Raw genomic sequence first — 24,135 nt, 5'->3', positions numbered from 1 at the left:
GTGGGTAGTAAAGTAGTATATTTTATGCGCACTCAAGATATATGTTATATAATCTCTTATCGTAATACCATGATTATTTGCAGCATTTTTCGGAAATCATAGAGGACCAATTCGACTTTCATACATATTGTATGCGAAAAATGACGTTGCGATCTTACGTGGGTCTTCTAAGGCTAGAAGACGTTCTCCGAGCTCATCCGTTCTACTTCAAAGCAGCGAAATGTGCAATGGAGGTCTATCTGCGGCTACACGATTATCCTTTGCCAGATCCAGCGCAAACGCAAGAAATCGACACTGGTGAGTACTATTATTTATCAGAACAATTTTTGAACAGTCATGCATAGTATATTTTTATAAAATTTTGAATACGAATCAAATTAAATGTCATGCACTGTGTTACAAACCTTAATTTTAATACAGATTGTGAAACTTTATATTGCAAATTGCTGGTTGTTCAAACATTAGTTCAAACATTAAGATTTATTTATAGAAATGTGTATATATAAAATTCTTCTAATTAAATTGATTATATTACAATTAAATACATAATGTGATCTTTGTTGGCATATTTGTATGCCAAATATAATATATAATATTATTTGAAAAATATCTCGTATGAAAAATTATAAGCAATATGGCAATATCAATTACAGTTAATACGATATTTGACGGAAAAAAATAGGCATATAAATAGTTAACAGGTTTAAAGAAAATTACTACTCTAATCCGTATAAAAGATCTTTTAAAATTCAGATTGTAGCAGATAGAGATTTGTGTCAATTGTTATTTTATATTTTTTTAAACATATTTTTTTCCGTTTTATTCAACTTCACATTCCGCGCATAGAGAAAAACTTGTGAAATTCGCAATAGAACACCTTTACCTGCCAAAGCGCGTACATTAAATAGACAATAGTAATTATGTATATGTACACGGCTAATTCCATTAATCACAGATAATGCGCAAATATGCGATGACGAGGCGCATATTACAGATCGCAAACACGAATACGATCACATGTCTATTATTCTAAGGTGGGAGGGAGTCAGGTTGCATAATAAATTAAGCGTTTATCATAAAACAACATAGCTATAATTATCTAACTTAGGCAATTCGTATTTACAAATACAATAAATATATTAATAATACGCGTATGTGTGTGTGTGTGTGTGTGTGTGTGTGCGGCTGACACGCACGCAGGCGACACGCGATCACTTCGCGCGCTGGATATTCGCGAGATTATGGCATTGCGCGCGACTGCCGTTGAATACGCGCGTTAAGATGTTACCCTGGCCGTCTCCGTAATCTCGGTCCTCTGGGCTTCGGATAAACGTATCCCTCGTTCTGGTCCTGCCGTTGCGTAATCGCCTGCGGCGTCAGGAAGTAAAAGTGGCCGACGTCGCCGGGCAGTCGGTACGCGAAGTACGCGTTCGGGTTGTCCGGATGATTGTCCTGCACCGCGACGGGATCGATGAATTCGGCGTCGGGATTTACGGGGGGACGGGGATTCCTGTAGTTGACCTCTATGTCGTCCAACAGCGACACCGGTTGCCGAACGCTCTCCAGCTCCTCTCGGGATTCGGAGAAAGGTACGAAATTGTTGGTGTGTCTGTTGGCCGGTTGTATCGTGCCTCGCAACCTGTAACGAGGGGTCGGCCCCTGCTGTTGAACTCCCTGATTTCGCAATCGATAGTTACCCGTCTGCAGCTCGTAGTTCGGTAACGGCGACGACTGCTTCGGCCGATGCTTAGGCTCGATGATCTCGATGAACTCGCTGTCCGGATTGATCGGCGGCAAGGGTCGCCGGTAGTTGACGAGAGTGTCGTCCTGGAGAGAATAGGGTCGCGGCGACTGATCCCCGTAGCGCACTTTGACGTTGGGCGTTTTGTAAGTCACCGGTCGACCGGTCTTGTAAACATTCGACACGTAGGTGTTCACGCTGTGGTCAGGCTTCTCCGTGACGCTGCTCGATTTCCCGTAGATCGGAGTCGTGCTCGATATCCCCGCGTCCGGTAATTTCTTGCCGAAGATCGTGAAGTACTCTTTCGTAACGTCGTCCAACAGCTTCTCGTCCTGCTGCGTGAAATACGCGTATTGCGGATTAGGTGTCGTATGTACGATCGGATAGGCGGTGCTCGTGGAATAAGCCGGATGTTGCGTCTTATACGATACTTGTTTCCGCGGCGACTGATGCAGCGACGGGGAATCGATGTCTTCGTAGTCGTATTGCTGATTTCCGATCTTGACGTCCTGATACTCGCTGTATATTGACGCGTCCTGTTGCTGCTGCTGCTGTTGCTCCCCGTGATACGGCGATCTCTGATTGCTACCGAGTTTCGAGTAATCCGCTACTTGGAAGCTGTACTGATAGATCGGCTTAGGCTTCGTCGTCTGTCGATAATACGTTTGAGGCTTCGGAGTCGTGTAGTACGTCTGCAAAGGACGCGCGGGAACAGGTTGATAGTAAACGGGTTCGTCGGCTAACATACGCTGGCCCTGATCCCGAGACGAGCTGGCGTCGAATTTCGTGGATGTAGTCTCCGAGTCGTCGGTGTATTGGAACGTCTGAGAATTCTTGACGATGCTATCGATGAGCTTCACTTTATAGTCCTTCGAGGTCTCGACCGGCGGGATCGTCTCGACGGAGTAATAGTGCTTCTTCTGCTCAGTATGTCGGGGTTGCGACGTCTCGACGTCATAATACGGCGACTTCGTCGTACTCTCGTAGTAAACGGGCGACGGTTTCGCCGTGACGTCCGAATTCTCGTCGGTCGACTCCTCGTAGAAGTAGTAGGACGCATGATTGGGAGATCGACCGGGCTGACTAGTGGTGATGATGCTCTTTATAGAGGCCGGCGTGACTTCCACCGGTCGTTCCAGCGACGACTGCGTGGTCGACGGATAGTACGCGAGAATCGGGACCGTTTTGCTCGTCACCAGAGTGGACCAGTCCTTCTGCTGGGTTGTCGCCTCGGACACCTGATTCCCGATTACGGGGCTGATGGTGTATATCTCGGTATTCTCGAGAGTGTGCGGTTTCCCAGACGTCGTGACTTCCGCGCCAGGTATGGTCTTCTGCTTTAGTTTAAACGTGTTCGTCGCGTTTTTCGCAGTGGTACGACCGAAGGATATTTTCGTGGAGGTCGATGATGTGGTGCTCGTCTTGGTTACCAAACTCGGCGAAACGGACGAGGCCTTGTTCTGTTTAGTCGTGAGTTTTCTCGGTGGCAGATACGTCGGTCGTGTCCCCGGTGAGGATGTGGTCGTCGGTCGCTTCGTGTACTTCTTCGTGGTGGTTTTCTTATCGTCCAAAGCAGAGAAGAAGTCCGGCGGCGGGGGCAGGATGATGCCGGGCACTAGGGGGCCCGGCGGCACAGCCGTCGTATTATCTTGCGGATAATGGAAACTGTACGGTGGCGGATAGTAGATGGACTGGTCCTCCTCGTCGTAATCCGACTGATTTCCCGGCGGTGGTACAAAGATCGCGCCGGGTGGTATGGCGTGATAGAAAGGCGGAAATGACCCGGGCGGCTGAGGGAATTCCGGTTTTATTCCCTTCTGATCATTGTTACCCCTGGACGATTTCTCCTCGACGGAGAAGTTTCCCGCGGGACCGAGATCTGGAGCGAATATCGTGCCGTTCGGAGAGATAGTGAAGAACGGATTGTCCCCCGGTAACCCCTTCGCGTAGAAAGGATTCGTGTTGTAGTCGAGGGTGTCGTTGCCAATCTCCTCCGCGGTGCCGTTTGGACCGATGATCTGTACCGGTCCCCCTTCCGTCAGTTGTACCGGAAAGGGCGGCGGTACCTTCGGCCGCGCTGGTATCTTGACCTGCCGTTTGGGCGCCTTGTAATTATCGATGGGCGGCCATTTCGGCTGCTCACTGCTCGGCTGCTGGCCGTTCTGTTCATGCTCAGGAAATTTCCCGCCCCTCAGCACCAGCACGTGGTTCTCGGCCAGCCAGATTTCGTCCTCGTCGAGGCCGCCCAGGTTGTCGATCGTGTCCTTCGGCACTTCGGGATTGCCGAGGTAGCTGATAATGCCGGGCCGTTTCGGACGATCGCCGTAAATCTCGTTCTGTATGAGGCCGTACTTGCCCTCCTTGACCTGCTGGGAGAGTGTTTTTTTCCCGTCCTCGTCGTCGCTGCTACCACTGTCGCCGCTACCGCGATTACTTTTCCCCTCCTTGCCGTTGCCGGCCGCCGACATGAGTATTCCGTCGTCCCATAGCGACTCGCCGTCGTCATAGTGCTTCGTATCGAATACTCTCAGGTGACCCCCGATCAGATGGTGGGACACTTTTCTTCCGGGTTCCGCGGTGATCTTGTTGGCCGTCGTGCTGCTGCTCGGTAATCTCGTGCTCCAATTGTCGGACGATTGTTCCTTGCCCGATCGATGACTAGATTCTTCGATACCGATGTACCTCCTTTCCCTGATCATTGACGATTCCGTTATAGTCGCGCATATCGCTATCAGTGTTAGAGCTAGTGACAGCCTCCGCAGAGATAATGCGAGATGCGTCATCTGAAAATAGAAGATGCTCGTGTTATTCATCCCTTGACCTATATATTTTCAGTTATAGGGCGATTAGAAAATGGTATTTTTATCCCGCGATCACAGAGAATAGTTGTTTTTATCTCGCGCGCGCGTGAGAGCCAGTATATAATGGAAAAGTGTAAATTCGCGCATACTTCGATATGCATTTTTCTGCGGGGACTAGATATGTTAATTAAATCGTACGCTTAATTTTTCTACATGAAATGATTTCTGCGTTTAATAGGTCAGTAAAAGACGCGTTGCGCAGCAAATAAAACAGTTTATTATTCACAATGACCGGAATTACATTCATAGACGTAGCCACGCGGTTTTCCACCGTATGTCAAGGATCTAATTGTGCAACGGTGCCAATTAAGTACTAAGTCACGAACAAAGCGTATGTTTATTCGCATCCTAGCCAGGCCACCGCGCTGCCCTGCAATTTAGTCTTGCGGTAACAAAGATACGCTGCTAATGGTTCTTGCTCCTATTACTATTTTACAAACTGTGCCGCTGTAAACCTCTGAAATATTTTCAACAGTTTTACGAACAGTCGCGACTTGAGAGAATACTAGACGAATATCACAAAAGAAAACGTAAAAATGAAAATATCAAATAAAGCGATCTCCCGGGATGACTTTTTAAGATTTCAAAGTGAGAGTATCGTGAGACGAGAACAATTTTCGCGAATTGCGCTGATCTTCTACGTATCGGCGGTTGATCTCTCGAGACCTAATGTTCGTATACATTCGGAGAATTCGTTAAATCCACCACTTGGGATTGCGGTGATACGAGAATGCGATATTGAGGGGGCTGCCACGCCTTTCCCTGGCGAACAGACCGGTGAACGTTCGACAAACATTCACGGGTCACTGGAGTACCGGCCGACTCGTAATGACTCGCGACTGAGTAACGAACCGGTGCGGGGCAGCGTAGGTTTTCCTGTAGGCACACGCCGATGCATTAACGTCGGACACGAGTTGCTGCAACGCGCGCGGCTCGTGTAAGTTTGCGGAAGTAACGCCAGCGCGAGCAACACGATAATGCGTTTCCGACAGGCCCGCGGACGTCGCACTTTGCCTATCTCTTTAGACTTTTTTCTTTCTGAAAACTAGCTTCCCTCGATTCGTTTATCCGCGATCCATGGATCCTACGCTTATTACGATATCTTAATTGCTCGCTTCACAATCGCTATAAATAGAAAGTCGTTATATAAATAACATTATGCAAGCAATATGTGATTTCAGTTAAAATATCATGTCATGCAATTTAAAAACTCATAATCAAATTATAAATTCCGTAATTGTGTGTATATCGATACTGCGAGTTTAAACATCAATCTCGATAATCAATCTGTTTTTATTTCAATCTTCACGATATTCCCATAGCTTTTTAAAATATTAGAAGTGGATTGTACATGTCCACGATCGATTTTCTTGCGAATTTTAAATTGCGTTTAATGAATACGGTATCAAGATGTACCTTTCTCCGTACATCCGGAACGACACGACAAACGTTTACGACACGCTGGGATTTCTGGTTTGTCACTGAATTGCTGTAATTGAACCGTCACATGCGATAACGCGCTTCCTCGGGGTACCTGCAAGGTGGTCCGGCCAAGTCCGACGATAGAGACGTAAAACGCCTTACGTGAGTGCGCTCGATTTCTCCGCGCAAGTAACTACTTAATCTACGCGTGCTACGTGACGGAGCACCAACGTTTATACGCGTACAAGAAGAATCAATGAAACACGTAACACTCGATCACTGATGCACGTGGCCACGAAATCATCAATATGTCCTTAACACTCGTAGAAGATATATCACTGCGTGATTCATCACGAGTATTGCACGTACATATTGTAATACGGTATTAAAATACTCCGGAGATTTGCCAACGAGTCTTATAATCACCAACTATCCCGTAAGAATCGTCGTTAATTCTCAATGAACACTTTGAATTACTCTGGTTTTCAAATATCTTCAATTAATTAGAGCGTCAAACGAGCGATACCAGAATTGTACGCGTGTAAGTTGCGATATGAATTTCCTTTCTGAAATCATCTTAGCGTCAAAGAATCATCTTTCTCCGTCGCGCTTCGATAAATCAGATTGGCCGCGGATACCTCCATTGTGCACTCACCGACGGGCTTACTCTACGACTTAGCATACTCGTTTTCCGACATTTAACCGACACTGCTCACAACACCACGAACGATGTTTCGCTCTAGAAGAAAATCGCGTCTCGAGATTAGCGTCTTATTAACGGGACCGGTTCTCGATTGCACTCGAGCTACGCGTGATTCCGGCGTTGCATCGCACAAGATAAGTCACGTAAGGTGATTTTCCCACGTTCAAGTGTGTATCCTCCAATTAACGTTTCCCGAAGTATACGTTGTTGCTCGTCGAGTTCACGGGCCGATAAGTGGCCGCGTATCTTCGATATTTCGATCGGTGGATATTGCGATTGGTGAAACGCGTCGGGCCTCGACGGAACCGCGGTACGACCGCTCGAACCGGCATGGTACACGTGACTGGCGGATTTTCATCACCCTCTCCCGGTGTACCGGGCCCCCCAAGGACGTCGTTCGTCGGGGAAGGTGGAGCCGTTTCCAAGCGGTAGCGATACGGACACGGCGGCTTCGCCGCGCCGGTGGAAAGGAGGAAGTCGCGGCCGCCGGTTCGTACGATTAACGATCGTAATTAGATCGCTGCTTCGTGTGTCTGGCATTATTTCAGCGTCGCTGATTACCCGGAGGGTGTTTTATGCGCGACTGTCCTCGCGCGAGGACACGTAACTTCGGAAAGAGTACAATAAGCGCGTGATGTCGTGGCCTCTCCTTTCACTTCTGTCGGCAATCGGTGCTGCCCGATTTTGCTTACTTTTCAGGGCGGCGATACTCACGTGACGAGCGGCGAAAGAATCGCCGCGCATTTGCTCGGATTATCCGCGCCCGGATTACCCAACCATCCGGTAACAAAATCTTTTTGTGCATGCGCGCAATAAAAACGCGCGATACTCATAAATCACGCCAATAGTACCTTCCGCTTCGCCGTCTCCACTTTTGCTGTCTGCGCAACAACGTCTTAAAGTTTCCTTGAATAAGCAGTTCTCGGGTCATTCGCCGAAATTGCGATCTTGAATCGGTTCGTTGACTTTTGACGCCCGGATTCGATAGCTATTAAGGTCGAGCTTTGTTGGCCGCTCGAGTCGTGTCGGAGAACTCGAATAATCGCCTCGTTCCTTCGCCCCGCGCATTTTGCACAGTTCTCACACAAAGCGCGTAATAACTGAGATATGCATATATATATTGCAAAATAGGCCGGCCGTACGTCGCCAAAATGGAGGTGGTCGGTTCCGCAAGACGAAAGTCGAAGGATTTTTCGTGGCGTGATGCAAGATAGCCGCGATTCCCGCTGGCAGGTGCCGTTATGTTGCCTCCGCCAACGAGGCCTGCTCTAGTAAACGTTCGGAACCAGACTTTGCCGTTACGACCAGCAGCAGATCGCTTCGATCTCACTCGCCAAATTGGAAAAAAAGTCGGAAACTAGTTTCGAGATAGACGTGGCGTAATAATTATGACTCTCACACGAGAGCTTTACTTGGAAACTCGAAGGGAAGAGTAATTTTCTTCCGGGTTTGCTAGAAACACCTTTCTTGACCTATGAAATTTACCGTATCTTTATATTTGTCCGACAATAAGCGTATTCACTGCGTTAATATGATTTCGCGTATCTGCTTTCACATCAACGGAATATTGATTATTCTCATTAAAAAGCTTTAATGTGAAAATAAAAAATATTTAGTCGCAATGTCGACGTATGCAAATCAAATCGGTTCGAGTGCAGTTTCTCGGTCACACCCGATATCCCAGAATATAACGGAAGTTGACCTTGGGTCTGGGCCATCAAAGGCGTCCCACGGTAAAGATAAAACGCCATTGAGCCATCGCACTAGTTCCGCGAGAGTGAAAGGCCGGTCTGGCGGAACGAGCGATCTTTGCAAAACAGCCTCACGTTGATTCATCAGATTGATATCATTCGTTTTGTTAGGTCGATCGTGTACCACGATTAGCAGCTACGGTACCGTTTTTGACTGGAGAGTATATCTATTTACATCGTTATCGGGAATACAGATCGTGTCACTTCTATATTTCGAGAGTTCAACTGGTTGGAAAATCTGTCGATTTTTGTCGATTCTCAATTCGCTCATCTTGCCGGGCGAATATAACAAAGCCACTTGCACGGGGACGCGCGGGCACCACGTAAGAGTCGCGGATCTACCGTTATCCAATTGAATTTACGCTTTCAACTACTTTCCTTTTTGTTTCGCGTTGTGCTCGCTGAGCAGCATTAATTCCTCAACGCGCGCTGCCCGCTTGGACTTTCGGCGCGTCGTAACGATTTTAACAGCCGCGCATAGAAACTTTGGGGTACTCACTCTCGAAAGTGGTCGCGGGCACACCTTCGCTCACACAGGAAATCGATAATCGACTCTAAACAGCATCCTGCGCGACGCACCTTTTGCTCGAGCGCTCTTCTTTATTTGATAACCCTTTATTAACAATTTATAACCACTCTATTTTCGGTGTTGAGCTCCGAGTTCTACCGCGTTGCACAGTACATTATTCTCGAACGTATAATTTGTTACATTTCTTACGGATCTGCATGTTTGCGTAAGAGCGATAAAACCCCGGAGAAAGCTAAAACATGAATGCGTGAGGTGTCCCGGTGCGCAGGGAATTATCTCTATCGCTTTCAGATGCAAAGATAAGTCTGGATATCCGCGCTACCTGGACACTCCATTGGCACGCTGCACTTGATGCCATATATTAATGCATCGCTCCGGGCTACGGGGTACTCGTGAATTAAATTAGCACGTCGGAAACATCGCTTTCTGCTGCATATAGATTGCGTGTATATGCATGCTTTCTTATATCTCTAGGGCAATTCGAACATTCGTGTATTCGACATCTCTATCGTTATTTTTCTCTTATTGAGAAAATCACACGCTGGAGCGCACGTAGCATGAATGTGTGAGCTGCAATTAATTGCCTTCAGCAAACTACCAATACGCTACTCGCAATTTTTAATAGAAATAATTAAATTCTTCTTTTAAGTAAAATATCCGTAAGCTTATTTACACGTCTAGTATTCTTTCGTATACAAAATGTATTTGTATGCCGTCGTACTGCTAACTTAATCTGGTGTCTACTCGCACACGGGGGTTCACCCATCGCAGCGAAACACGTGCGATTACTGTGAATTCGCTGCATCACGTAGTCGCTATATCGCATACGACAGTTCATCGCGCGCACCACGTCCGAGGTGAATCCCCCGACTCCGTGAGTTCAGAAGAAGTCGGCGACGAGATTGGCGCCGTCGGAACGACAGGGAAGAGTAGCACTCGAAGTGGAACACCTTGGCATTGACCGGCTTGCTCCGCCGAGGCAAGCCCGCGCGCGCGCTTGCATAATCAGCTCGTCTCGTTCATCCCGCGCGGGGCACCTCTCTCACGGCGAGTTACGGCATCAATCGCATCTCGCGGTAAACTCGCTCTTGAGATGAGGGAGACTCGCGCGGTTCACGTACCGATACAATCCTAACGGAGCGTGCACGCGAGCGAAATTTTTTCGACACGGAGAAACGGTACTTTTCTGAGGCGTCTCGAAAATAAATCCCGTTTCCGTGTATCTACAGAAAGTGCAAACGAAACGACATGTGTCGTGTACTTTGCCGTTACTAGAAGAAATGTGGACATATTATATAAACTGATTATGGATCTTATTGGCGGAATGATTTTATTTTTAGCAATCTCGATACATATTGTGTACGAGTGATGGAATGTATAAGTAACTTCAGCGTCTCCGAAAACGAGCAGACTGAAGCTTTTTGTCGCATATCAAATTATTGCAATAAATCTTTTTTTTAGATTATATTTGATGTAACATCGAATCGTATAAATTACATAAATTTTATAAAAAGCTTAACACTACAACGAATTGCGTAGCCATAAATTAGACAAATTTGTGTAAAAATTCTTGCTTTCTATCTTTGTCTTTCTCAGAGAAAGTTACTTGATCGGTTCTCAAGATTATCAGAAATCTGTCACGTGTTCCCAATTTTTAATCATAATATCCTGCAAAAAGTCCTTTCGCGTAGCGCCGTGGCGGCGGCCTTGAGGCAACAGGCGACCAAACTCGACCAGCGAAAAATCCGAAGAAACAGGTCAAACCGCGTGGTAAAGCTCGGAGAACGGCCGCAGACCTTCGTGGCGCAATAATTTGTACAATAAATACATCTCCGCTAATCTCATCAGCGGGTTAGCGGCGCGTTTTCAGCTCGCACTCGTTCGACCGTTCACCTTCACGATAGATAAGAGAACCGTAAATCTTTCAACACTCTCGAGTGTACTTTGAGATGCAAAGTTAATAACCGCGCTCTTTCGAAAGTCGTCGCTCTGAGAATCATCTCGCAGCCTTTACACGCGAACGAAATATCGAGAATTTATAACCCTCCGTCTGTATGCGGTTTTTTTCTCCCTCGGAATGTATACGTGGGTCTGCTACATTTGACGTAATTTTGCCTTACTTTAAAGTATTTTTAAAAAATTTGAAATAATTTACATCTGTTTGCATTGACGATTTTATAGTCATTTTTATATAAACATCGTTTATTTAATGTTTTCTGGCAAGCTTGCAAGTTTTACGGTTACGAGCAGATATCATTTTTGCTCGGACGCCGTAAACCCACGTACAGACGGCGAGATAATTATAAAAGAATTACAGATAAGTTTTTAAACTCTCTCAAGTGAATTCACTTTGAAAAAATATTGTTATACCGCGGAGGCTCCCGTCTTAATTTACTCGGAATTATATTTCAGGCATATCTCTCCGGTGATAAAAAGTTCAACATTCGGCTGATCGCTCTTAATGTCGCGTATTTGCGATCGCAAGTTTTTACACGCTTTGATTAACGCGCGAAGGACGCGTGAGATCGCGGTATCTATCACGTTTGCAAAACAGACGTGCGATGAGACGTAGTCGTCGGAATTCGCGCCGTTGTCACCCGTTGGATTCCAGCCGATTGTTTCTCCGATGTTAATGAATCCGTTGCCGGCTCTAATCGCGCGCACGACCGCCGGATTTCAAATCGAACAGGTTTATCCTAACGTGCGAATGAATCACAGTCCGGGCATCCCAAGACGAGCACGGTCTAGTCCCGCAAATCGCCCAGAGCGATTCTTCTCATTTTTATCCGCATTCCACTTTTGTACGTGCACATTCGCACGCTTACGTCAATCCCTCGCGTCCGCTGCACAAGTTTAGACGCCGCCGTATTGCACCTACTAATTAAGGACGATCAGTCCCGGCGATAGGGGAAGCTGGCCAGCGACGCCAGCGTGCAAGCAAGGTCGTGCCCAAGGTTCCATTGATGACCCTGCTCGCCGTGTTTGTCGTCCGTCCGTCGCGAAGGTCCGTAATCGAAATGCACTCGCGAGAGGGAGATACATTTGCGTGAGATACTTTATATTCAAATGCGCTTCAATCATCTCGCCTCTGAAAGTTAGCGGGCGATGTACGAGAGGCGGTTACTTCGCGCGTAATACTAATACGATATCGAGATTGCGACGCTATCGTCTTAAAAAAAAAAAAAGAAAGAAATGTAGCAAAACGCGAATACTGATACAACCCTCTCCTTTCTCCGGCTACGCTCTAATCGGTGACTTTCATATTATTCCGTAACAAATGCTGGGTTACTTGCCGCGCACGTAATACGATACACTTACGTACACCCGTGTCATGCCTCAATACCGCATTTTAAGTGAAGAATCGGAAAGATACTATTACTGGATCTCGCTAAACACACGACGCGCGACTTTCTCTGTGTACAACTACCTATTTTATTTTGTCCGGGCGACTTCATGCACGACTTGCATAACTTGATAAGCGGTCGCGGTTTAGTGGCGCTAGGAATACCGTACAACTGCCGTGTATACGGCGCACAATCGATCTCCAACTGTTTGCCTTGTATTGACAAAAAAATAATTGTTTTAAATTTTTCATTCTCCGCACCGCGATTATTTTCGTTTTTTCCTCCGCTGTGCGGTTTTGCGTATTCGCGAAACGGAATTATGTAACGCCCCTCGTGAATACACGATGATATTCTGACCGTTCTTAACAGTGGATCATAAAACGATCACGTCATGATAGCCAATGGCCATTTATACCGATTTATTATCTCTTTCCCTTTTCCTGTCTCGAGGGAGCAGCTCCGTCGTGCGCCAGATACGCAACACCAGTACATTGAGAGTGCGGACTAGTATTTGATCTTCGGTCAATGAATTTCCTAAAAACACGATTTCGTCGTGCTGCCTGCATTTTTTAGCCGAAGAAAATGAAGAAAAAGGAATAAATTACCGACGTGCTCTGAATTTCATTTGGTTCGCTTTGCCTTCTGAATATTTTTCGAGGACAAAATTATATCCAAGTGAAAGTAATCGGCCGCCAATCGGCCGACAAGTCGCTTGATCGTGTATATAATTGACAAAACGAGATGAAGGTAATTAAGCACGTTATAAACGCATCAAGCCGTCACCGCGACGACGTGCCGCCGGAAGTTCTAACTTTCGCATACGCGCGATTGACCGGATATTCCGAGAGCCCCGAGCGAAATGCGCGAGTATACCGCGGGAACTATTAACAACACCTTCCACTGCATGCTTTTATTTCAGGCTCATTTAACAATATAATTCCGACTTAACGAGTACAGAAAGTGAGACTACCGGCGAGCCTTCGCAGGAAACACAATTTTCGAAAGTGGCTCTCGTAGTGGGCAACTTCATATCTTCCTAATTCTGCATAATATAAATTTGGAGGAATATTTATTCTGTTTATATTTGTTACATATTAATTATACAAGTTCCTCGTTATGTATTGATTGAAATATTTGGTGGAAGTAACGCTGCCAATACGAACTTTAGAACTAATTGTCCTCCCCGCTATTACACACACAAGTAGCAATGGATATGTAATAATGAGCGACATCCTGGCGCATGATGATTGTACGCGTTATAATTAATGTTTCTCGGAAGACCTCTTAAACCTTAACGTCGGTCAGATAAATAGCACGGATACGCGTATGAAGATGAATGGATGTTGATACACGGGTCAACTATGCGCGTAATCGGAGCCAAAGTCTGTGATCTAGAAGATTTCCATCTATATGAGATTTTTACTAGATTCTCATTAGCTACAACAGTTATTGTGTTGCAGTTGTACATACCTAATTGCTCCATTTTCGTTCTGATTTTTACAGGTAAATGCGTTTCTAGATGCCTCGCTTAAAACTTTACGAAAGATTCTATTTTTCTAATATACTAAAATATATTACAGTTTTATTTTCTTAACTGCAAAACATCAATCACTTGAAATAAAATTATTTTATTTGAGGAAATAAATCACCAAGATCACCGGGCACGGTATTTTTTCATCTATCACATGTAGCTACCTAAGACCAGGTAATTACTACGATGACGGGCTCTCCCGGCGCACGTGGTACGCTAAGTTTTAAACTAAACATTCTCGTCGCGCAACGAAATATGCAGATGCACTCACGATCATTTATAATATGCCGTATATCGGCGTCCTCGGCGATATCGATCTCCCTCGATGCACCTCCAAAACAGGTAGACCGGCCGCTTCAGGCGCATGTATCGCACTCCGACGAGTTCATCTGTGAAACGCACGAAAGAAATCTCAAATACGGGGGACTCGCCTCAGCGCATCCCTCCTCCCATGACACACGTCGCGAGATGCAACCACTGCACTTGGACGACGATGCACGAGTAGCCTCTTGCGCCGCGTGACCGGTGATCTTTATATATCGGTGGATCCTCTACTGGCCCTGCGCCAGTGTCGTCCCGTCCCACTCTGTGGTCCCGCGATATGCGACGCGACGCGACGCGATGCGACGCGACTTTTGCGACGATGCGCGACTCGACGCCTCGACACACCGCGTACGATATTCGGGCATTCGGGGCACCTCGTGCACCTCACCTCACGGTGTTTTACCACCACGTTGCGCCCGCGTGCCACGCCGGAGGAAGGAAATGCCGCGTGTGCAATGTCGCCGGTCGCTCCTACGACTGTCTGGCAAAGGCATCGTCCTGTCCCGTTCGCACACCTCGCACACCCTTCCTTTTTCGCGGTCCCCCCTGGCCTTTCTCTCTTTCTCTTAAAGTCTCACCTACCTACCCGAAACAACGGGCATGACTGCAGGAAAGGTACCTTCCGTCGCCTACGCACCGGAGATCCTCCGAATTGCATTTCGTGCTGCGAAGCAACCGATTAGCGGTGATTAATTTCATTGCGACATGGTGCGTCGCATTCCGATGACCCGAGATCACGCGTTGATGGACAACATTCATCGTTGCCCTATTGTTACCAATAAAATTTTTTATGCTTTTTAAAGCTTTTTTCAATTTTTTTTTAAATTTTTTAAATACTTTTTAGAGCTTTTTTTGAAGTCGGTTCTATTTAAAAAAAAAATTTATTTTATACTTTTTTAGTGTTTCATTAAATTAATATAATGTACTAAAACCTTCCTGGAGGATTGCTCTATAGGACAGTGAAAACCGCATTTAAATCCGTCCAGTAGTTTTAGAGAAAATCGTGGACATACATATGTAGACATATATATAAGGCCGAATATAGAACCTCCTTTTTTTGAAGTCGGTTAAAAACTTGATATGATTAATGTTGACATCAAATATTTACAGATCCTCTTATTTTGTCCTCTAATATTTGTATTGTAGTGTTTGTGTAGGTCGAGCATAATTATATGTACATAATTGTATGTAGATATAAGAAAGAGATAAGAGAGGCAAAAATAAAGTTAAACAATAAACATGTAGACATTACTCAGGATAAGATCCTTTCTGAGATGCATCTGAATATTTATTTTCGAACGATCATCCTAGCTATAAACTTGTATACTCGTAAGGCAATTTATTGCTTGCGCGCAATGCGCTTGTAAAAATGAAGGTCTCCGCTTTTAAGCAGCTCTAAGCGCTTTATGTTATTTTGACGATGATGCAGACGTAGATATAACGATCTTTACTTATACGTCTACGCGAGCGATACAGTCGCGCCTGTCCGAGACGGAAATGGAAACGGGAAAACCTACGTCTTACCGGATGACACTGTCTGCGTGTGGAAAAAAAACTCGAGTCGCCGGGCCTCAAGGCGCCAAGAATTTTATTTCGACCTCTTTTTGGATCTTCGTTCTTAATAAATTCCTTAATCTCGAACAATAAATGTGAGATATCGCTTATGGAGACAGTGACAAATATTGCTTGTGTAGGACAGTAAACAAAATATCATTCGTATTACGTCATCATTTAACGCCATTATACGCCATATTTTCTAATTTACATATATTATGTATATATTTTACGTAATGATTATCTGTTAGACGGTTGTGTATGATAAGGGCAAAATTGAAATTAGAACTTTCTCGGCTTTCACCGAGAAGTCACGGTCCATTAATAGAAAGTAATTCAGATATATCAGAGCGCCGCTTTGAATTCATAGCTGCATATTATTTTATCCGTGTCTAATTCGCTTCAATATTCAATGCGAGTATCGCGTCTACACCTTGTCCCGAAGCTATTAATGAGCGCAGAAAACAGATAGGACGAATCCGTGAGTAATGGTGTCGCTTATATGTAATCACCTTGCGTGAATGTGAGTTACACCGATCGCATATCAATTGCCGCGATGGATAGATAAGTTCAACAACGATATCAAATTAGTTACACATAACATTTTCATACTGACACCCATCATTATTCTAATTAAGATAACAGTTGACCGCTAATAATAGCGACGGAGTATATTGGAAATAAAATAGCTATTCAATATTAAATTCGTAGTTTTCAAATTATACTCAATTTGAGTTATTTTTAATCATTCTTATAGGTCGCCACTGTTCTTATTTAATATTTCGTTAGTTTAACTAAACCAATAAAGTTAAAATAATACTGTTTTATGTTAAAATAATAAATTTTGACACACTTGTGGTAGTTAAAAATGTTATTTAATTTAATTGTCAAAATGTTATTTAACTCAATTTTATCTTTTAATATTTAACCGTGCCGAAATGTTAGGATATTTTAGCAACTCGATAAACTACATAAAAATTTCTCTGCTTTTGCACGAGCGATTTTATTTCTGTATTGATTCCGCGTTTATTCAGAAAATTTATTTAACTTCTCATGACGACGGGAGATAATTACTTATCACTCGCATGTCTAAAAGTTAAAAAGGTTAAAATGGTTTCCGCAATTGCTGTAAAAGGAATCCTGCTGGATATTTAATAACGGAATCGGAATATTGTATGGTAAAAATACGAGTTCGTTTACATATAAAGAATCGCAATACTCGCATCATGCTAGTCACGCGTGCGAGATACGGATGCGCATGAAAGTACGGGTCGCTCGCCGATCGCGAAAGTTTCGGTCCGATCGGTCTGCAAGACTGATTTCATATTACTGTAAAAGTTTCATGACTGAGGCATCGTATACTTTCGACATACGTACATTACTATATATAATAATTGATATATATATGTATGTAATGAAGGAGAAAAGAGATTGTGTCTATGCTTCTCGAGATAATGCCGTATTTTCCATATTCAGCAAACCGAGTCAAATTGATTTACCTCGCACGACCGTCGATAATCTATTTGCTGTTGATGCTGAATCCAAATATGATTAATCTTTTCACACGGCCAAATTTGGAGAACGCACGAGATCGCACCTCTCTACGTAATCAATTACGATTCACCGCAATGTCTCGTCGTCATTATATTCTCGGACTGTGACGCTACTATTCGAGTGCGAATACTACCGTGACGTTTCGTGTGACGCATTACCGGTCGTACATCCGATGAGATCTATGATGAGAAGATATTTTTAAACTGCCGTTCACGTTCACGTACGCATGTTTTTTTCTCGCGAACGCTTTGAGTCAGCGATCAGTTGCTCGCGATTTGTCCTAATAAAAGTTTCATAAGTGTCGGTTAACTTTTAATATTAGATTAACTCACTCTTCGTCTCTTTCTAAGGGGGACGTTAGAAGGAGACGAAGAGTGAGTTAATATAAGATTAAAAGTTAACCGACACTTGTGAAACTGGGCCTTCATCCGGGCTTCGAAGAAGGATCGCCATCGCGACTGTCGGTCAAGATCCTCGCGAACGAACGGCGGGTGCGCTTATTTCAGACCGCCTGACCGTGTAATGACTCATCTGAAGAGATCCGTGGCATTATCAAGGTCGGCATACGTTAATTGTCCTTACCAATTTTGTTAAGTGCCGCGTCGCCGCGTCGTTGAATTGTAAAAGTTTGGGCGCAGTCACTTTGTGGACTTCTACATTTGAGAATAATATATTGGTCAGGGAGATTGATCGCGGGTGTCGTGCCTGAAAAGAAAAGATGACCTTGACGTATCGCGTGTCAAAAAGAAAACTATCCCGCCACGATGACGCGATGGTTTATTGGAAACATTTTGTTAATATCTTATATTTATTTGCAAGATACTGATATTATATTTCAGTTGTTCGTTGCAAGTTGGTCTACATTGAAATATTTCTGTAATTAATCTGTAAATTTAAGTTTATGTATATGCAATTATGTTTGTAATATTAATTGTCTGATTATCACGATTTCGATACCTTCCTTCATCAAATATTATTTGTGTTGATAAATTTAAATTTTATTTAAGTGAAGTTATTTAAAGAAAAAACTTGCAGCAGATTTTTCTAAAAATGAGTAACGTCGATACTAAACGAGGACATTTAAAATCAGGACGTTGAATAAAAAATCTTTTACAAGTCGATCGTGAGGTCAAAGAGATGTTATCTTCAGTTATTTGGCCAATACGGTTCGCTAAGCATAATCGATCGTGGTTCGTGACATTTCGCGGTTGCATCGCTGTATTAAAACTATGTGCATATGAATAAAGTGGCGAATAAAGTGAATAGCTTTATTAATGATGTTATTAGCCTTTATCAAAAACGTGCGAGAGACACGTGTACAAGCTTCGGAGAAGTATAGATATAATGTTCCTATTGTTCAGTCAATCCTTCGTTCGTGCTTATTAGCACACGAGATTGACGGGAACAGTTTCGCTTGATGCACAATCTCGTCGAATTAACTTCATCTTCTCTAATGCGCCATTGTATTTATTATGTTTTATATCGTCCTTTCGAATCACGAATTTTAGACCAGAAGCGTGAATGAGTTGGAAAGTTGCAAGTGGAAATCGCGAGAGAAGATCACTCGATTTTCCTTCGAGGCACTTCCTGAGAATCGGCCTGGCGTATATGACACTTCAAGATCATAGTGAAATCGTGGCTTTCGATGTCCTCACTTCCCACATCGTCGTGTTTTTACACATTGGCCCGGTCATTGTAATAAGTGTCAACGCCCTAGCTTATCTAATTTTAGCATTTAGTTTGAAATCTCTTGAAATGGGACGTATATATGCGAAAATCTGAGTCAATACTTCACATACATATTCAATTTCGTTCAATTCTGTGATCATAAGAAATACCGCGGCATGTAAATATAGCGAATACGTAATTGTTATACAATAATGATTACGTACAACTAAACATTATGCAATTGAAATTATACATATAATTTGTGCTATTAATAGTATTAAACTAATAGTATTAAATTAATAGTATATTATAAAACGTATACGAGCACAATACTTGACGATTTTTCTACTTCCTTTGCTCGCTGTTTATAATCGTATACGAAATATTATATTAAAATAGTTGTAATAATCTTCAAGTTTCTACAAATTATTTGCAAATTATCAATACGCGATGGAAACTTTCCATTTCATATTCAGAGAAAGATGTTATCATTTATTATTCTTTTCTTTCGGGGAAAGGCGGCGTATTCGTTGTACGTCGCACGAGCTCAAACGACCTGTGTTTCTCGCCGGAGGTGTACGACCCATTGTTCGTTATCGTGCGCGCCTTCATTTTCCCGCGATTTTACACAAAAGTGAGAAGACAGTTTCTCGCGCATCTTAATGAGCGCGGCTGAGAACTGGGTTGAATTGGTTAATTTCAAGATCATGGCGAAAAGGTTGCTCCCTGTGACCGTGCGCTGCGTTACGGCCTTTTAACTGAGGCTTTATTGTCGCTTTGTTGTGCTTATCTGGGACGTAGAAACTGTGAAATGAACATGCACTTTACATTCGCTTTTATCCATAGAGATTGCAGGAAGCAAGGCGCATATTGTCACCTTTATCTAGCGCCTTTATTTAACGCTAACTGCAAAATCTGGGTTATCTAACTTATATATAAATTGCGTTAAATATCGAAAAGAGTCACGATATTCATATCCAATGTTAAATATGTTATGACAATTAAACTTAAAATGTACTTTAAATAAATATGTTATTATCGAACTTTTTACGGAAATAAATTGTCCTATAAAGGATTCTTCAATTTCCGGTAATTATTCACGAAGATCCATTTAAATTACATTTCAATTAAATTACTTTTTGATTAGTTCTTCTAAAGTCTATTGTGACTGTTTAAGAGGATTACGAAGATAGCCGTGGGTGTGTCCAATTGTTTGTTGTTTAACGAATAACTGGAGTCTAACACGCCCCGTTATTACGGCAATGACGAGCAATTAAGCCGCTAATTGATTTCTATAATGAGCTTACAGGTAGCCGACAGTTAAATCTGATTTATTGACTTCATAAGTGTTCGATTATCGCGTTACAATCACTGTTACAATCAAAACATGAAGACAATCCGTCTTCTGCGGCTGTAACAATACGACATATTATACTTGCGGTGAGATTGCACGTGTCGCTCACGCATCTCTCGGACGATCGGCGTGGTTAAAGAAATTCAGAATTCCCGGTATCCGGCGGTGGAAACCGAAGGATGACACAAGGATGACGGCAGTTAATTCACCGTTGGCACAACTTACCATGACGCGTTTCTATTACTCGCCAACTATGCTCTCACATGTCTACTTCGCGCATTACGCGTAAACTGCAATCGCGAGCGAAACGTTGCACATGCCGCGCGACACGTGCATCCGTCTCCGACTCCGATTGATAGCGCAAAGTCGGCGCTTATTATCGGGTGTCGCGTTTCCGAGCGGAAATAGAAACGCTTCGGTTATCAGATGCTTTGAAAATTTGCAAGTCGTGCCATTTCTTGTCTCGAAAATAGCGCGACGGGAGCCTCGTCGATATACCTGTATGTAGGTCAGTCCTTTATTCTGTAACGTTTTATGAATCCAATCAATTCGTCGGGCAGTTCTATGTATACCGTGACAATTGACATTTCAAAAATAAATGACGGGATGCGAAATCTAAAAACATATTGCTGTTAAGAAAACAAACAGGTACTCTTAAAACATAATTAAATATCTTTTCTTTCAATTTCTAAAAGTACATTCTGGTATTTTAGATTGAGAAAAGTATTGGTCGTACACTATTTTTGCGCTAAATGTTAAAAACGTTTTGATCATTACGATGCGAAGGTCAAGCCTTGTATTCTCTTTAAGGGGAAGAAATGCAGAAATTTCGAAATTGCGAATATCTCACGCAGAAATTCTAAAGTCGCACGCACTCATCGCCATTAGCATCGCATAACTTTCCTGCAGTCGATTTTCCCTTTCGCTCGTAGAATTAGAAATTCGAGTTAAAACTGACCCGTTTCTGTTCCGCTGTTCGTTATGAATTCCAGCGGCGCGTTGCCCGTTTTTTACACGTGCAACGACCTTTAGGGAGAAGAGCATTCAGCGAAAGTGTCATTGCCGTCGACACGCTACACGTCGCCGTCACGTCCGTCCGCTTTCCCCATGATTTCCTGCGGAATCGACCCTATTAGTTTAGCTTCAGCTCTCATATTTTTCTCATAAAATCGCGGATTTACGCGTTGATGTATGTACAGGGAGAACCATCTCTCCGTTTGACGCGCGTCGAGCGATTCCGGAGAAATCGCGATTCTTCATGCTGTTCTTTACCCTGCAACATGAATACTGTCGCTGATAACGAATCACAGAAGTAGTTGATTTTATTCTGTAAATGTGTAAATCAGTGGCACATTTCTGATGAGATGAGTAACGGAGACTATTAAATTAACAGAAGTGATAGTGCAGTATAATTATTAACTGATATTGATATATTAGAATGCTTATGACAGTTTACGGGGATTTTATGAAAGAATTTGCATTTTTTGCGTAATGTTGCAAAAATCCGGAATGCAGAAAGAACCACCGCGTTAACCGCAAAGGAAAAACCGGGGAAAAATTAATTCATCATCGACATTGCATTCTCGGCGGAGTAACAAATTACGGCAGTTAAACGAGTTATTGTTGTCTGCGGAGGCGCTAAATATTGCGCCTTACTATACAAGAAGCGCCATTATATGCGGAGATTCACTGGCCGGTGGGTCGTCAGAATGTCTCATAAATTTTCATTAGATCGCCTTATTTTCGAATGAGCATCACTCTTGACTTTATTTCGACGCGCTAATCATCATAATAATGCAATCGCATGCCGAGATTGCCGAGAGCTGTCCTCGTAAAATCCACTCTTAAAGAAGCCATGTAAAAAGCTGGGTATACACTTAGCGAACGAACAGCAAACGCAAACGTTCGTTGTTATTCAACAGATATAATAAAAAACCTCAAATTGCTACATGCAGCAAACATCGAATCTGGTCGAGTTCTGGTGTTTAGTGCAACCGAAAAAAAAGAACAAACAACCTGAGAGACACAAACGCGAATGTCTGAATGTTCGCGTTCGCCGTTCGTTCACTAAGTGATGCCGATTGATTCTCTCACTGCGCTTATTTGAGCATCTGTCATCGCATATTTTGACAGTTTTGTGTATCAAGGGGTTAATAGTGTAATGCAATAGTAATAGTATAATATTAAAGCTAAATAGCGCGCGCGTAGCGCGGATCTGTAATGTCTAGTAACAAGTAAGAAAGAGAGAGAGAAATGCGGCGCGCCGTAATCTTCGGCATCCCTTTTTTAAAATGCTTTCTCAATTTTGCTCGATTTTAAATACATCACACAATAAAGAGGCATATCTTTTTGTAAGTTTCGAAACGTCTAATTTAAATACTTCTTAGACAATTTTTTACGGAGATATATTTATGTAATAATTACAGTCAAACCTCTCCAATTCGAATGCCATGGGAACAGATAATAATTCAAGTTATAGAAGTTTTTTTCCGAAATATAAAGATCAATTTTGAAATAATTCGAGTTGTAGACGTAAAATTAGGTAATTGGTGCGTTTATTAATATTTTGAGCGCTATTTTTCTTCGACTTATGGAAGTTTTTGGTAAGAAATGAATAAAAATTCGAATTGTAAAAGTTTTTGAGTTGGAAAGGTTCGAGTTAGAGAGGTTTGACTAGTTTTTATGTTAATAGTAATGCAGATTATATCAGGAATAGACTTAGGTTCAGTTCCACAAACGTCGGTTAATTTTTAACCTTATCTAAGGGGGTCAGTTAGAAAAAGACAAAGAGTGAGTTAACCTAAGTTAACCGACGTTTGTGTAACTAGGCCTTAGTATCATTACGCTGATTTCATAGGTATTTAAAATTTTTTATTAGCGCTTCATCTCATGTTGAAAATTTCATAATCTTATTTACTTTATAATTCGATCATTATTGAATTATAAAGTACTATTACATTCTTCATTTCCAACACAATAGCTATTTCTAAATTACTCTGGGAGCGAAATTGTAAATCTCTTTTTCTCTGTACCAAAAGGATGACTCGTCGTCGGTGGCTGTCTCATGTCGTTTCGTAATACGGTCGCGGCAGTTTTTGTTGCTGACAAACAGGAAACAGCGCGCGCGTGCAATGCCGAAGTACTTTGAACACCGTGCTCGTATTTAGAACTTAATATTCAAATCGCATATCCAGATAACGATTGATATTCAGATTTCGCAGGTCGTTCTTTTTCATCTTCCGCGATCTTTGCCTGGAATATCCTTATAGAACCGTTACGTGATCTGGAGCAAAGTATAGGCTACATTCAGAACGTTACGATACATTCGAGATACTAATCTAATTTAATCCAAGTACCGTGAAATGTTTCAAGTCACAATTTTCCCATTAAGTCACCGCGACATTTCCGCGCGAAATAAAGATTTCGGACGTGTGCCCGAGACGAGACCCCGATTATTCCCATCTCTATGCTGGAGACGGAAGACAATCCTAAGATAAAGCAACGTGGAACGAATACGCGGTATCGCTTTAAAACGACTGAATTTTAAAGAGGCGGTCTCGTCCTGTCGGACCGTTGCTACTTTGCGGGAACCCGGCCTCGTTCGCGGCGTCTTTGATGCTGCATGCAATTGGTGAGGCGAAAGAAAAAGAAAGAAGGAAAACACACGAATACTTTGCGTTCGGCGAGCCTGGCGTTCGCGAACTCCTCGCCATGGGAAGTTAGCATTCCGGTGCTCAGCCGTTCGGGCTCACCCGTGCCCGCCGCTGCTCGTGTAAGGGGGGCCTTTCCATGCAGACAT

At 43.3% G+C, this 24,135-nt stretch overlaps 2 protein-coding genes across 3 annotated transcripts in view; one reads left to right on the top strand and one right to left on the bottom strand.

Moving 5' to 3' along the window:
* The window catches only part of Naa15-16 (N-alpha-acetyltransferase 15/16), a 38,891-nt gene that overhangs the window by 2,852 nt on the left and 11,904 nt on the right, over positions 1–24,135 (top strand). The window contains exon 8 of the mRNA XM_071703165.1: positions 84–297. Within this exon, the coding sequence (XP_071559266.1) occupies positions 84–297 (214 nt within the window). The remainder of the gene's footprint in view (positions 1–83; positions 298–24,135) is intronic.
* LOC139770898 (uncharacterized) lies at positions 1,070–14,478 on the bottom strand. Of its 2 annotated transcripts, XM_071703164.1 has the most exons (3): positions 6,680–7,073; positions 6,019–6,590; positions 1,070–4,524 (listed from the first exon to the last, which is right to left on the bottom strand). In XM_071703164.1, the coding sequence occupies exon 3, from the start codon at positions 4,522–4,524 to the stop codon at positions 1,285–1,287; it is 3,240 nt and encodes a 1,079-aa protein (XP_071559265.1). In that variant the 5' UTR covers positions 6,019–6,590; positions 6,680–7,073; the 3' UTR covers positions 1,070–1,284. The 2 variants fall into 2 exon arrangements, with proteins under 2 accessions (XP_071559265.1, XP_071559264.1); XM_071703163.1 differs by lacking the exons at positions 6,019–6,590; positions 6,680–7,073 and adding an exon at positions 14,154–14,478.

The sequence above is a fragment of the Temnothorax nylanderi genome, unplaced genomic scaffold (assembly GCF_030848795.1).
Source record: "Temnothorax nylanderi isolate EJ_2023f unplaced genomic scaffold, tnyl_v1.0 TNYL_tig0034_pilon, whole genome shotgun sequence".
NCBI lineage: Eukaryota > Metazoa > Arthropoda > Insecta > Hymenoptera > Formicidae > Temnothorax > Temnothorax nylanderi.
The sequence above is the reverse complement of the archived record's forward strand: the minus strand, read 5'-3'. Positions and strand labels throughout refer to the sequence as shown.